This window comes from Bubalus kerabau, chromosome 3 (genome assembly GCF_029407905.1).
Source record: "Bubalus kerabau isolate K-KA32 ecotype Philippines breed swamp buffalo chromosome 3, PCC_UOA_SB_1v2, whole genome shotgun sequence".
Taxonomy (NCBI): Eukaryota; Metazoa; Chordata; class Mammalia; order Artiodactyla; family Bovidae; genus Bubalus; species Bubalus kerabau.
Genome location: NC_073626.1, coordinates 10,840,306 through 10,854,465, shown reverse-complemented (window position 1 = coordinate 10,854,465; position 14,160 = coordinate 10,840,306). Strand labels below are relative to the sequence as shown.

Here is a 14,160-nt window from a genome sequence, read left to right as displayed (position 1 = left end):
GGGGTTGGTGTAGTAAGCCCTCCCACCATAGCATGGCTTATTCCCAGACCTCGTGACACAAAAGAAAAAGGGACTTCACACCCAGCCCACCAATAATAATAATAAAAACTACAGACCAGAAAGCTGAGTTAGCAAAAGCATGTGTGTGATGGTGGGGTGACAGAGGTACTCAACGGATGTCAGGGAGAATCAATTATAAAAATGTGAACCCATACACTATGACAGTGTGTGCTAAGAAGCCAAAAAAAGGCGATTCAAGAGGAAGAGGAGGGACTTCCCTGGTGGTCCAGTGGCTAAGACCCCACACTCCCAATGCGGGGGGTCTGGCTTCAATCCCTGATCAGGAAAGGAGATCCCATATGCTACAACTAAGGCCCAGTGGAGCCAAATAAATAAATACAATAACTACAACAACAAAAAAGAACCAGAGGAAAAGAGAAAGAAGACTCAAGCACATTCTTGGCGGGACCCCTCATTTCACACATCAACCAGGCTGGGGAATCGCAGGTGTGCAGCACAGAGACCAAAGTCAATGCCAACACCCGGGGGTGGCCTTGTCCTTTTTTTTTTTTTCAACCAGGCTGCCCCCCTCAAACTGGCAACAGAGTCTTACCTCGAAGGCAGAGAAAGGTAAGAAAATCTTCTGTCTTAGGCTTCCTTTTAGAGAGGTCAGAAATCTGAGTAGCTGGAGGGGGTAGCAGAGGCTCCACTACCTTGACTGGAGTTGTGCTGGGGCTATTCGGCTGGGATTGAGCAAACTTCCTTTGTGCTTGCAGCCTGGGCCTGGAAGAGCAAGAGAAAATTAAAAAGAAATTAAGCAGAGATCAGAAGATACAGATCTACGTGCAGCAATAAAATCATGACACAAAAGGGAAGAAAGACTCTTTGTTTCAAGCAAATGCTTTGTTTCTAATTAAGGTTCTGTATATCTCTCACACTCTCATAAACCACAAGCCTGCTTTAAAGGGCAATAAATTTGCTTAAAAGGCTGTGTTTTCTAAACTGACAATATACACCATGGTCGTGTGTATGTGTGCACACAAGCGCATGCCTGTGCAAACCACGTGTGTGCCTGGGTATTTCAAAACCAGCACGCCATATTAGATGATATGGGATTAACGGCTTTGGTGCTTTCTGTATACCACCTGCCACATGTACTTAGCAGTGTGAGCTCACAGGATACTGTCGCAAACGCATGCACGACGCCCTTCATACTGCATAAGGACACTCCGCCCACCTTGGTCTGTCACTGACCTGGTCTTACACCCCAACCTCTAGGCTCTTGTGACTCCAATCCAGCACATAAATTCCCTATATATGCTTTAATTACATGCGGGCAGATCTACTTTCCTAGTCTATTCAAAACCCATCATTCATGGCCAAATCATGGGTTGCGTTCTGCCTGCACAGAAACCCTAAAATCCTGAGGGATTCAAAAAACTGGCTTTGACCTACCTTCAGGCCTCTTCCCTATTACCATCCTACATAGACATCAACTCCCTAATTCATCCACTTGGTGTCTACAAATCACAGCTTCGACCTTGTTCGTTTACACAAATTTATGAGTCAGCATGCATGTGTGTTGCTAAGTCGCTTCAGTCATGTCTGACTCTTTGCGATCCTATGGACTGTAGCCCACTAGGCTCCTCAGTCCATGGGATTCTCCAGGCAAGAATACTGGAGTGCGTTGCCATGCCCTCCTCCAGGGGATTGAACCCACACCTCTTATTCTCCTGCACTGACAGGTGGGTTCTCTGATAATTACCGCCACTGTTAGCCCCTTACATGCCAGACAATCTATTAATTTGAATCCTAGTGAACCTTGCAAAGGTTTCTTTAATTCTTCCCTAAAGTTAATTTTCCTTTCTCTACCTGAGGACTTTTACCCTCTGTATAACTGGTTTGACCTTTATCATAAATTGCCTATTAGCTTTTCCTTGAATTTTCAAGATCTCAACACTTAATGGAAAGTAAGCACCTTCGATGGTGTGAACCTGTATGTGTCCTGCTTTAAACCACCCCTCTGGCCCTACTCATAAAGATGCTCAAGAAATAGTCTTTGAGAGCAGGGGAAAACAACAAGAACCCAAAGCAGCCCACGGCACTGGGCTTTAAGGAAATCTGCTCAAATCCCAAACTGGAATCACTCACTGTGCGGGACTGATAAAGCCACCCCCAACTCAAGGCTGCTCTGACTACAACATGTGTTTATAATTGTAAAGCACATACAACTTACAACTGCTGGACTTATATAAAATAGTGAGAAGAGTATCTTCAACTGTTGATGCGCAAAATACCCTAATATTTTAAGTTAGCACTCTAGTATTCAACAAAGCCACATACACACACATTTTCTGCTATGTAAAAATTATGTCTTTCAAGCTTAACCTCCCGTGTCCCGCCCAGAATCAACCCTTGCCTCCCTTACAACACACTAGAAACACCCCTGAATAGGTCATCTTCCCAACACGAAGTGACATTTGATCAAAAGGAAGATAGGACCGCTGCTTACTAACTGGGCAACAAGCCTCTGCCTTTAAAATCTACAAACATCACCAAAAGCACTTCAGAATCTAGGAATAACCAGAAGGAAACAGCTACAGAACACAGTATTAGAACACAGTATTCATGGAAAGCTAAATGCCTTTAACAGAAATTCCAAACATTATGAACAGTTGAGGGAATAAAACAATGCCCCTGTTCCTCCTGTGTGATGGGGAACAAAGAAGAAAATTTTGGGGGCAGCAGACTCTCCAGAAGGTGAGTAAACAGGAGTGAGTTCTGGGAAAGTCACCAAGCCAAGGGACTGCCCTTCCAGAAGGATCAGATAGGGGCAAGGGGTGACTGATTCAGAGACTTAAGAGCTGTTTCTTTGGGAGTGGAGGTTGGGGGTGGGAAATACATTTATTGGACATGTGACAAAATAAAGGACCTGTTGGGGGGGTGCGGTTGTTCCTAGTATATTGTTGTAGTTATGCAGAAATGGGGAAACCCTGTCTTTTAGAAACACAAAAGGAAACATCAGTATTTATAAATAAAATGATACTATGTCTAGAGTTCACTTCAAAATCAGAGAAGAGCTGTTGTTTCTCAAACTGAGATGAGGATCCGATTTGCATTTGGTTCTCCCTCACTTTAGACCTTCTGTCTTTTACAAATGGATATTTTTATAAGATAGTTACTATAGAGGAAAAATGAAAGACATAAACTACAAGCTCGAATTTATTCAACAGACACTCTGTTCAACCACTTGAATGTGCTCACCGCTCACTCAGTTGCTATATTCAACTCCCTGGCAGCAGGCAGCACACAGCCTGTGCCTTCAGCAGCATCACTTTGGAGAAAGGAGAGGATACAGGAAAGTAGACAGTGGTCCACCAAGCCACACCCTCTCCAGGTCCTGGCATCCCCGGGAAGGACTGAGCCCAAGACAACTACACCTCCTCTTCCGACAAGTTCCTCCTCTCCGCCAACCTTCCCATCATGTGAAAGAAAACCCCCGTCATGCTTTCCTGCTGAAAGGGGTTTTAATTGGCCATTTTATGATGTGTACATCTTCATTTAAATGGACACAGCTCACGCTTGGCGGATTAAGGGGGCTTTACAGAAATACCGCCTGCACGTGAACAGGACGTTCAGTGTTTATTGCTTTTTCAAAAGTCAGCAACGACAAATACCAGACATTATTATGAGACGCTGGCCCAGCCTGAATGAAAAACAAACACGCAAACAGAGATGACAGAGTGGGACACGGCAGAACATTCTACAATTTCAGAACCTCAAAGATAAATGCGCCGACCACTGTTCAAATAAAAAGCACTTTTTGCCTGATGACTTTCTCAGGGAGGCTATGAAAAATAAGGGCATGAGAGATTAAAAAGCGGCAGTAAAATAAATTACCCCTCAGAGGAATAAGCCAAGCTCCCAAGTGATTAAGCATTTCTGAGACCCAGATGAAAGCAGGAACTGAAGAACAAGACAAACCAAGATCTTGTTTAAAGAGGCCAGAAGAATCCGTGCTTCCCAGAAAGGGCAGGGCTGTGGTTTGGCTTTGTGTACAGAGTCCCGGGGGATTAACAAAGGTGTGACTTTGCTTTGCGGGCTCCATGGGACAAGAGAGTTTGAATGACACGACTCAGAAGACAACCAAGGAGGAAGCACTCTTAGCCACGTGGCCATGTTTGCAGGATAGGTGATTCATTCCAGAATGTCTGATACAAGGAAATGAGTGGATGTTACTAAAATCAGCACAGAAAGCGGGCTGTGGAGGTCCAGATGTACTAAAGAATGACATTATCTGCCTCCGGAGGTGTTATGCAGAGGAGGAAGCTGGGGTGCAGGAGAGGGCAGGCAGGATGAGACCCCCACCAAGGGCAGCGGGGCTCCAGCAGGGCTGGCACTCAGCAGCTGGGCATGACCACGAGGTGGCACCCACTCACCCCTCCACCAGGCGACATTTTGACCGAGAACACCTTCCATTTCATTACTAAGGTGAAAACGCATTAAAATGAAAATTTAGGCTGGGCCGTCCCTGCTGGCCCAGTGGTTGAGAGTCCTGCCAGTGCAGGGGACACGGGTCCGATCCCTGGTCTGGGAAGATTCCACATGCCGTGGGGCAACCTGGCCCGTGTGACGCAACTACCAACCAGAGCCTCCATGCGTAGAGCCCATGCTCCAGGACAAGAGAAACCACAGTGAGAAGCCTGTGTACTCCAACTAGAGGGTGGCCCCACTTGCTGCAACTAGAGAAAGCCTGCACACAGCAGCAAAGACCAGTGCAGCCCCCCCCAAAAAAAGGAAAAAATAATTATAGGTTGAACTAAGGGAGTACAGAGCTATCCAGGGGGTGGGACTGGAGACAGAACAGGGTTCCTGGGGCCCCAGGGAAGAAAACAGCAGAATATGGGACCTCCAGAGGCTTTCAGGCTGAAGTTTAGCCAGGATGGTCCTTACTGCCCACTGATAATGCACAAAGAGCCAGAAGGCAGAAAATACAGGGGGCGTCTGTCCCCACACAAACCACAGGCATGTCAAGTGGAGCAAGACTCACTTCTGTGTTGATATTTTATTAACTCATCAAGGAAGGAATTTTCCTTACAGAAAACTCCTCCGTGCCAGGAAGGTCAACGAAACCAACTAAACCAAACCTGCCAGCAAGCCAAAGCAACTGAGGAAGAAACGTGTAGATACATGCATATATGGATAAACATGTTGAGGGTAATCTTTTATTTACAGTGTGTTAAAATCCAGAGTTGACGGGCAGTGAGGGTGAGGGTACAGAAGTGGTTTTGGATCAAATCATCACTGTTCCTCACCTTCATGGCATAAATGTGGGTAAGTGAAATAAAGGACTAAACAATTCAGACAGCAAACTCAGAAAACACAGAGCTTGCTATCTGAACCCCTGTCGAGGTTAAGGCCATCTGGGGTGTCCCTTCTCTAGAAGCTCCTGGGTACAGGAGCCCCCATGGCAACCCAGTCATGACAAAGTTCAGCCCTGCTGCTAAGAATCCCATTTAAACAAACATGCCCCAAAAGGGAGGGGGGAAAATGTGTTGAAGTGAAAGTCGCTTTACTGATCTGATCCCCCAGAGTATCGCTCCATGCAGAAATAAACCTCCCAGGTTCCCAGGGGCCCCTGCTTCCTCCAGCTGGAATGTTCTTCCCTTTTATCTCACCAGGGCTGGCTTCTTCCCATAATCCAGCGAGGGGAACATTCCCGTGTGCTGCGTTTTACCAAGTCACGTTTCCCACGTCTCTGTTCAAAAGTCACCTCCTCGGAGAGACTGAGCCACTCTTGAGTGTCATGTCCCTCAGGACCAATCGCTCGGCCCTCTGCCCTCCGAGGGCCTCCAGAGCGGGCTTGCCTGCAGTCGCCCCATGTGGCCTCTTCTGCACATATGGCATGCTGTGCGCTGAGGGCAAGCTTTCCGAAGGTGCTGAGAGGGAGGGGAGAACACCGCTCGGCTCAACTCATCATTCATTCTCCAGGAATTACACTCATTTCTGATCAGAGCGTCAGACTGCAGGGCAGTCCGGAAGGGCGGGGAGATAGCCGGATGGATGTGAAACAAACCCAAGAGCTACAGGGGACACCTGTGGTGCTGCCCCCAGTAAAGTTATTGGCCATCCCAGGATACAGCTACCAAAGTTAAAGTCGCTCAGTCGTGTCCGACTCTTTGTGACCCCATGGACTATAAAGTCCATGGAATTGTCCAGGTCAGAATACTGGAGTGAGTAGCCTTTCCCTTCTCCAGAGGATCTTCTCAACCCAGGGATCGAACCCAGGTCTCCCACATTGCAGGCGGATTCTTTACCAACTGAGCTATCAGGGAAGCCACCGAAGTCCACCAGAATTGAGTCTCGTTATTCCAGTTTCATAAGGATCTGCTGATGCAGTCACAATTTAGATCACAACCACTGCCACTGCTTACTAAGAACTTACGCAGCTACTTGCCCATTAGGAGCATCGTCTACACAAGCCAATGAAAATCAGGTCCTGCCTGTCAACTTGTACCTGCATTACAAGGTACCATTCCACCCCAAGGTGTGCCGCTGCACTCCATGCATCCACACACAGCACAACTGACCTCAGGTCACAATCTGCTGGCCCAGGTGGAAGGTCCTGCCATACACCCCTGCACACAGGACCACCACTCATCACAGGCTTTTCGTACTTTTTGATGAGCTGCGGGAGGGAGCAGAGGGTCCATCTTCTTTCTCTTTTCTCTTCCACGCCCCAAGAGACACAGAAGAACCCTTCTCTGATGTGGGATTGTTGGCATGGGGGTCAACAGCCCAAAGAATGTTTTGCTTGGTCACTTAAAATTTGACCCAAATAAATCAACAAATAGATTTCATATTTAGGTGAAAAAAAGTATAGGACCTTTATGGGAATAAAGGAGCAGACCAAAATAATCACTATCATTATTTTCAAAGTTCACAAATAAATTGCAAGGCGAAGCTTATAAAGAAAACCCACTGGTAGCTGACAAAGTCCTATGCCGAACATTGTTTTGTTTCGTAACACTCTGCCGGTGTCTCCTTCTGCCCCCTCCCAAATCCTGCACTGAGAAGCTTCCAGGGCAGCCTGCCATCAGTGGCCCCGCAGAGTGGGGTGGGGGAAGGAACGGGGACGCATCATCTCCAAGTCTCCTCTGGGGTTATCCGCAGCACAGAGTTAACCAGCTTACTGCTATCTGCACTCAATCTCCAGGGCAGCCCTAAATATGGCACAACAGCAATTTCTAGGTTAATTAAATTCCATTTCTGTCCAGGATTTCTGATGGTTTACAAACCCAAGGAGGATGCGGGTATGTGCACAACTCAGCTGGACAAGGCAGAGAGCAGAGGGGACTAGGTCTAGAGCAATGCCCAGCCAGCCCTCATGGAGGGCCGTGTATGCCAAAGACTGTCGTATTAACTTAATTTTCCAATATTAAAAATGTAAGCTGGTAAATCCAATTATTTAGATTACATCCCAATTCTAAACAAAGAGCCAGGCCTGGGTGGGAGGAGAGGCTGTGCGTTCATTCAAAAAAAGACGCCATGCTATGTCTGGCAAATGCGGAGTGACCAGCATAGCCGGGCTCTTTGTGGCAGTGTGGGAGCTGGTCCTGAAGCCTTGCCAACTTGCTGAAAGGCCTATTCAAAAAAAAAAAAAAAAAAAAAATTCCCGTGTCTCTATCCCCAAAATAAGTACCCACTCTATTCTACCCCAGACACACACAAACACACACACACGCTACAGACCTGGCAGTCAGTCAAAGAAACAAGGGTGGGTGTGTCTGGCTGTGTGTGTATGTGCGGTGGAGACTGTGGGGGGTCGGGCAGGGGATATCCCCTTGCCCAGGGCAGGCTGCCCACCAAATTCAAATGCGAGTGCAGTTGTGGGCACACCACACAGGATGGCTGTAAACATCCTGTATAGTAAAGAGAAAATAAACACATCCTCAAGTGAACCCAGAGGCTAGCACAGACCAAGTCAGAGAAAACTCAGAGACAAAAAGCCCCGGCTCCACCCCTCTGCACTCATTTCCCCGCCCCACACTTACAATGGGGGTTTGTCTCACGGGTGTGCTCTGTCTCAGCTACCGAAAAGGGAGAAAGGGAGGTCGGCGGCTCCCAGAAAAGGTTTGCTACCTGGAATGCCTGCTTTCTGGTACTTCTGGAGATCGTGTTATACTGGTTCAGGGGCCCTGCTTCACACAGAAACAGATGAAATCGTTTGTTTACACTAAAAACCACAGGATGTTAAATATTTGCAGCACTTGTCTTAATTAAATTACACAAGCAGCTATTTAGAGTAAAAATTTGCGATGAACCTGATTTACCTAAAGAAACTTGTTTTTGGTTGAATCTCCTTCGAGATGAATCTTAAAAAGGTCTGCTTGGTCAAAGTGGTCCAAGAGAAAGAACCCTGGTATCAGAAAACCTGGGCTGCTTTGGTTCAGGTCAACTTATGACCTTGGGCAAGAGAAGCCTCTATTTCCTTGCTGGGGAAAGCGGGGCAGCGAAGGGGGAGGACAGACCTCGTAGGAAAAGGAGCCAACTAAGGGTCTTTCTAGCTCCAGTCTTCTCTGACCTCATCTCTAAAACGTGAATATAGTAATTCCTGTAATAAATCCTCTTGCATCTATGATTTCATAATTCTAGGTGACAAGTTCTGATCTTCTGCCTGTGCCAAGTGGGAAATACAAACCTACATTTCCAAAAATGCCTGTGCTGCTAAAGACTGTTAGCACCTACTTCCTGACTAGGTTGTCAGGCAAAACAGCAAACATGGTAACTTTCAGATCTTGAGATATATATACTGGCTTGCACTTTAGAAAGCTGTATAAAATTTTAAATATAGATATCCCCCTACCCCGGAAAAAAAAGCTGGCACAATGCCAAAAGTTGCCCCACAGTTCCTTTAAACTAGTAACAGCAATACTACCTACACTCTGCTTTCCTAAGACCCAGTTCTCCCAATTAGGAGTAAATCACTCATTCAGGAACTTCCTTCAGAACCCTGAGACACCCTCAGGAAGGCTAACCTAACTACTCATGAGTATATTCATCACCTCTACCCCAAAGGCCAGACCAAGGAGAAGGCATGCACTGCAAACCCAAACGACTGCCATCTAGGAGCACACTCGAGATGCTCACAAACACTGCACCCTCTCAAAAAGCAGGCATCAGCGAGGAAAGTGAGTCTCTGTTCTCTTTAGTTCAGGGGGAAAGGGTCAGAGGAGGGAAAGGAGAATAAATAATTACAAGATACAGCATCTTCCTAAGCAAAACATTACTTGGGCACATGAATCTCATGCTGGGAGCCCACACAGATGGTATGATAAGTAATATGCAGGCCTGCAACTGATCCCATTAATAAAATGATGCAATTACGGGTTTGGGTTTTTTTTTTAAAGTCTGATGCGGCATGCTCAAATGTCAAAGAACCAAGGCTGCCTGGAAATTCTGACTCTGTCACGATCAAGAAAATATTTGACACTGACTTCTTTTGTGCTCTCGAAAGCAACCATGTCAAATTTGAGAGGGATCAACATTAATCAACAATTAAAGCGGCAATGAAGCCCTTTTGTTCTGTCAGTCACAAATGTCACATGTGTTACACTTTACCACCAATGGAAAGCCGAGGGCTTCACCACCCTCAGGCGGCGTAACCCTCGCCTTCTCAGGGACCTAACTCCTCCCTGGGATGCAGGCGCTTCAAATGTTCTTCTCCACAGTCTGTCCCGTTCAGGGCAGTCTTGAGCAAAAACTATCTTTACAGCACAAGTAAGAAAAGGATAAACACTAGTCAGAAGACCAACACAAGAATGTTAAAAGTCTTAATCCAGCCAGGATCTGGCCAAAGAAATTCCTAATACACTACTGTATTATAGTTACAGGGCGCAAACGAATTATCTGAAGGATGGTCAGTTGTAAGAGCCTCAAGGAGCCAACTGGAACGCAGATCTGCCTTCCTATGCTCTTTCGAGGTGGGACTGCCAACTGCTTTCAACAAAAAAACCACCAACAGTTTCTCAATGTTAGGTTACTCAATACCCAGCTGCAAACTACCAGAACACTCCTCGGGTCCCGGCAGAGACGACAGCTGGGGCGGGGAGGCTGAATGACTGTTAGGAAGGAATCGTGTTTTACTTCTTCTTTGAAGGAGAAAGCAAAAATACCCTCAGAAATTCATCCTGCAATGCTACACAGTTCATTCACTAAACAACAGAATCCAGTGGATTCCTAGCAGTGTGACTGAAAAGTCAATCCCGAGGAAACCTCCCACAAGAAAGATTCTCCATGGAGCTGCAAAGGGGGTGGGACTAGAAACTCCATCAGCACATAATAAACCAGAGCACAGAAGCAGTGCTCAGAGCTCTAACTAGTCCCTGAGAGCACGGAGTAGGCTTCCTTCAGCTTCACACATCCTCTGCCCCTTGGACAGGGATCTGCTTTATTTAAAGGATGGCAAATAGAAAACGGATTCTGGACAACTTCCCCGCCCGCTGGAAATCCCATGCAGCAATCACACGCACCAATAGATGGCAGTAGAGAGTCTTCAGACACCAGGTCTGGGCTCAATTCTGAAAAGGGAATTCAGACTTTCCCAGATTTATGACAAGCCTGGCATTAACCAACGTTTAGTACCTGCACTAAAATCTAACAGCAGGCTAAAAAACCAGCCACTGTTTATAGAAAGTAAAGAACAATGTTAGCAATACCCTTTCACCCAACAACTCAATTACAATGCAAGCTCCTTGCTTGCATATAGAAAATACATAGCAACTCACAATCCAACATTTCATATACTGAATACCTAGGGCTAAAGTCCAGGGGACTGTTTTCTGAAATACTTTCCCTCATCTAAAAGTGATTTTTACCCCTCGTAAAAGTAAGAAAAGGCAAAACTAAAGTAACGGATCATGGTTCTCACAGGCTTCATTCTGGGGTTCTGACAGAAATTTATTCAGCAGGCTGAAACATAATCACATGTACTTTTGCAAATATGGGTGTTACTTATGCTGTCCCCACCCAGAGTGCCGAGGAAAGTTTGTTCTGTGATGAAGCGACGCACTATAACCCACACACTTTCTGAATGTCTGTAAGAGAAGTCCTGGATTTAGGACAGCAGCCTAAACATGGAAAACACAACCATAATGAAAGAATCTGTTAGCCACTAGTGAACGTAAGAGCCATTATCCTCCCCACGCCCGGCTGCGGGGCTGGTGCTTTGTGACCCTGGAGTTTCGGTGTGTTCTCCCGATGAGAAACAGGCGTTGACAGCACCACAGACTCGGCCCAGGCTCAGCGTCTGAGGGACACACAGATGCAGCAGCGGCACAGAGACCTAACAGCAGCCCAGGAAGCTGTGTCAACTCAAAGGAGCCAAGAGGGAGCCATGGCACAGAACGCACTTTCCCTTCTAACAAGGCTTAGAATACCCTGAACAAACGCCGAATTTCTACCAACATTCAGGGCCACACAAGGTAACCACAGCAGGTCAGGAAGCAGCATTTCCAAACGGTATTGTAAATCAGATCAAACGAGTGACCTCTGAAGCCAGACAGGCCGGGCGAATGGAGGCCGACTCACACCTTCCAACCCAGACACAAGCCTCTCTCATCCACACTCTTAACACCCACCCTGGGTGGGTGTGTGGGGGAGGGGGGGGGGGGGGTGGGGGCCTAAGACGCTCCTTTCCAGTATAAAAGTCGACCTCAGTTCTTCCTTGCCAGCCACCTGCGAGTCCCAGACCGACTCTGCAGGATAGAAGCCCACTGGCTCTACACCTGAAGTCAGGGGGCGCTAGGTGGGAAGGGTCACGTCTGTGGGTGGCAGCAGATGACAAGCACTCCAATGTCTGCACGATACACAGGCCCACCATAAACATGTGTGGCTCACTCGTACCCCCACAGGAGTCTAATGACAATGTCTTCTGACTAGATCACACTTCCATCACAAAATTTCTCCAAGAGGGGAAAAGTCAGTCTGACTCACAGGAGCCTTGTCATCAAGTACGTCATCTTATATCCATTTAACAAACACAACCTGCTGCTAATAATATGAATGACTAATCATGCCTTTCCTAAGATGTTAAATTTGTATTTGCTGAGATGCTATAAAAGCAGCTCAAAGGGCTTTCAAAGGATTTGAGCAAAGCCAGCAGCAGAAACCCCAAGAGGCAAGATTGGGGGTATGCAGAAATCCAAACAAGCCCTTCCCTTCACTGGGTGCTGTAGATGACTAGTTATCCCCTTTCCATCTGGGACATTCAAATACCCTGACAAATTCTGATTCCCACTGAGCTCCATGAAACAACCAGAGGAAAGTCCAACCCCTTAGGCAGGATTCAAAATAAACCCCCAAACTGTATGCATCATCACTTCAGCAACTCCAAAGGACTGAAAGACTTCCAGTTTAATTAAGCCCTTCATTAATCCTTCCTGCTCGAGCCCATTTTCCCATCTGTAAACAGCAAACAATGAAGCCACAGGGCGGCTGCCTGCAATGCGGCTCCTCTCCTCCGAGGAAGGCCGCAGGTACGCCTGCTTGCTGTCCCAGACGCTGTCACAAGGCCTCCACGAGGGCAGGTTCCACGCATTTTCTCCACGTGGTGTTACAAAAGAGAAGGGTAGTGAACAGAAAGTAGAGAGAGGAGGGAAAGAAATGGAGACAACCCAAAGTTTCTACATGACCCTAATAAATTGTGAAAATTGAGGGTGGGGGTTATGCTTGAGTAGAGATAATTTAACAGAAAGCAGAAACCGCCAATAGAAAAATAAAAGGAACTGTCAACAACATTTATGAGCTACAAGTTGAAAAACTGACTAACCCCTGAGATTTTTTTAACCCCCAACTCAAACCTAGCTTCTGCGGGTCCTCCCACACCAGGAATAATCAGCGTTTGTGATGCTTCCCAACAGTGGATGTGCTGTTTTCCTGTGTTCTCTCCCACTCCACTGTGCAGCCAGGAGACGAATAAGCCTCTTCAACTGACTGATGAAACACTCAGCCAAGGGAACTTCCTTTCTACTTCTTTTCACTGTGCTACATTATCACCACAGGTGAGCCACCTCTGGAGACAAAGAGAATCCCAAGGCTCAGTTTAAGGACATCCTTGGTGACTCAGAGGAAGAACCCGCCTGCCAATGCAGGAGACGCAAGTTCGATCCTGGGGTTCGGAAGATCCACCGGAGAAGGGCACAGCAACCCACTCCAGTATTCTTGCCTGGAGAATCCCAAGGACAGAGGAGCCTGGCGGGCTACAGTTCCATGGGGTTGCAAAGAGTTGAACACAACTGAACGACTGAGCACACATTAGGCGCAGTTTAAGGGAGGGTGCTGTGGGGATGACAGGAAGGAGGGGGTAGAGAAGAGAAAAACTGTCACATTTTCCCAAATGGTCAGAACCCGTGATGTGCTGAGGCATCATGGAAACCAACGACATCCTTCCCGTCTCTGCAACCAGATGATTAACTCAAAGACACAGAAGCTACTAAAGTGCAAGCACCTCCCCCGCAACCCCCATAGCTGGCTTTAGCAAAATGCCAGGGATGTGAGCTGGACGGACCTGAATGCTGTTCATAAAGATGTAGGTGGCAGGCCATGGGGGCCAGGAGGTACAGAGCTAATCACTTCAGAAGGAGTCTCTCCAGTTCCACCAGCCTAAACATGCTCTTTGATCAAAGAGCCATCGGTCTTCCCCTGTGTCAATACAACGCCAACCACCGCCCTCCCAGCCATCCATCAGCCCCGGGAAGGGCTGCAAGGCCCCACCTCCACCAATCTGTAAATGAGCCTGTAGGAGAACATTTCCAGCCTCTCCCCTCCCACTCCAAAATACCCTCAGAGACCAGTGATAACAACCTCACAAAGACGGCCAGCAGCTGACCCTGGGAACCCACTGGGTTGCAGAAGGATGGTCAATTCACTTCCCCAGTTTAGTCCCTCATCTGTGCTCCTCCCCAGGTTTATCTTTGTCTCCTATTTCACACAGTTCCAGATATCCCAAATTTTATCCAGTGCTTTCTGAAATGGATTAGTTCATCTGAGATGCAGAGTACAGCAATTTAACTTCACAGGGGTTGTTGCTGTTCACTCAGTCACGCAGACTCTCTATGACCCCATGGACTGCAGCCGCCAGGCTTCCCTGTTCTTCACCAT

General features: G+C 47.1%; 1 protein-coding gene across 9 annotated transcripts in view; it reads right to left on the bottom strand.

The window, feature by feature from the left end:
• JARID2 (jumonji and AT-rich interaction domain containing 2) overlaps positions 1-14,160 on the bottom strand; it is a 232,890-nt gene that overhangs the window by 57,385 nt on the left and 161,345 nt on the right. For all 9 annotated transcript variants that reach the window (XM_055570664.1, XM_055570665.1, XM_055570668.1 and 6 more), the window contains one exon: positions 614-783. In XM_055570664.1, the coding sequence (XP_055426639.1) occupies positions 614-783 (170 nt within the window). The remainder of the gene's footprint in view (positions 1-613; positions 784-14,160) is intronic.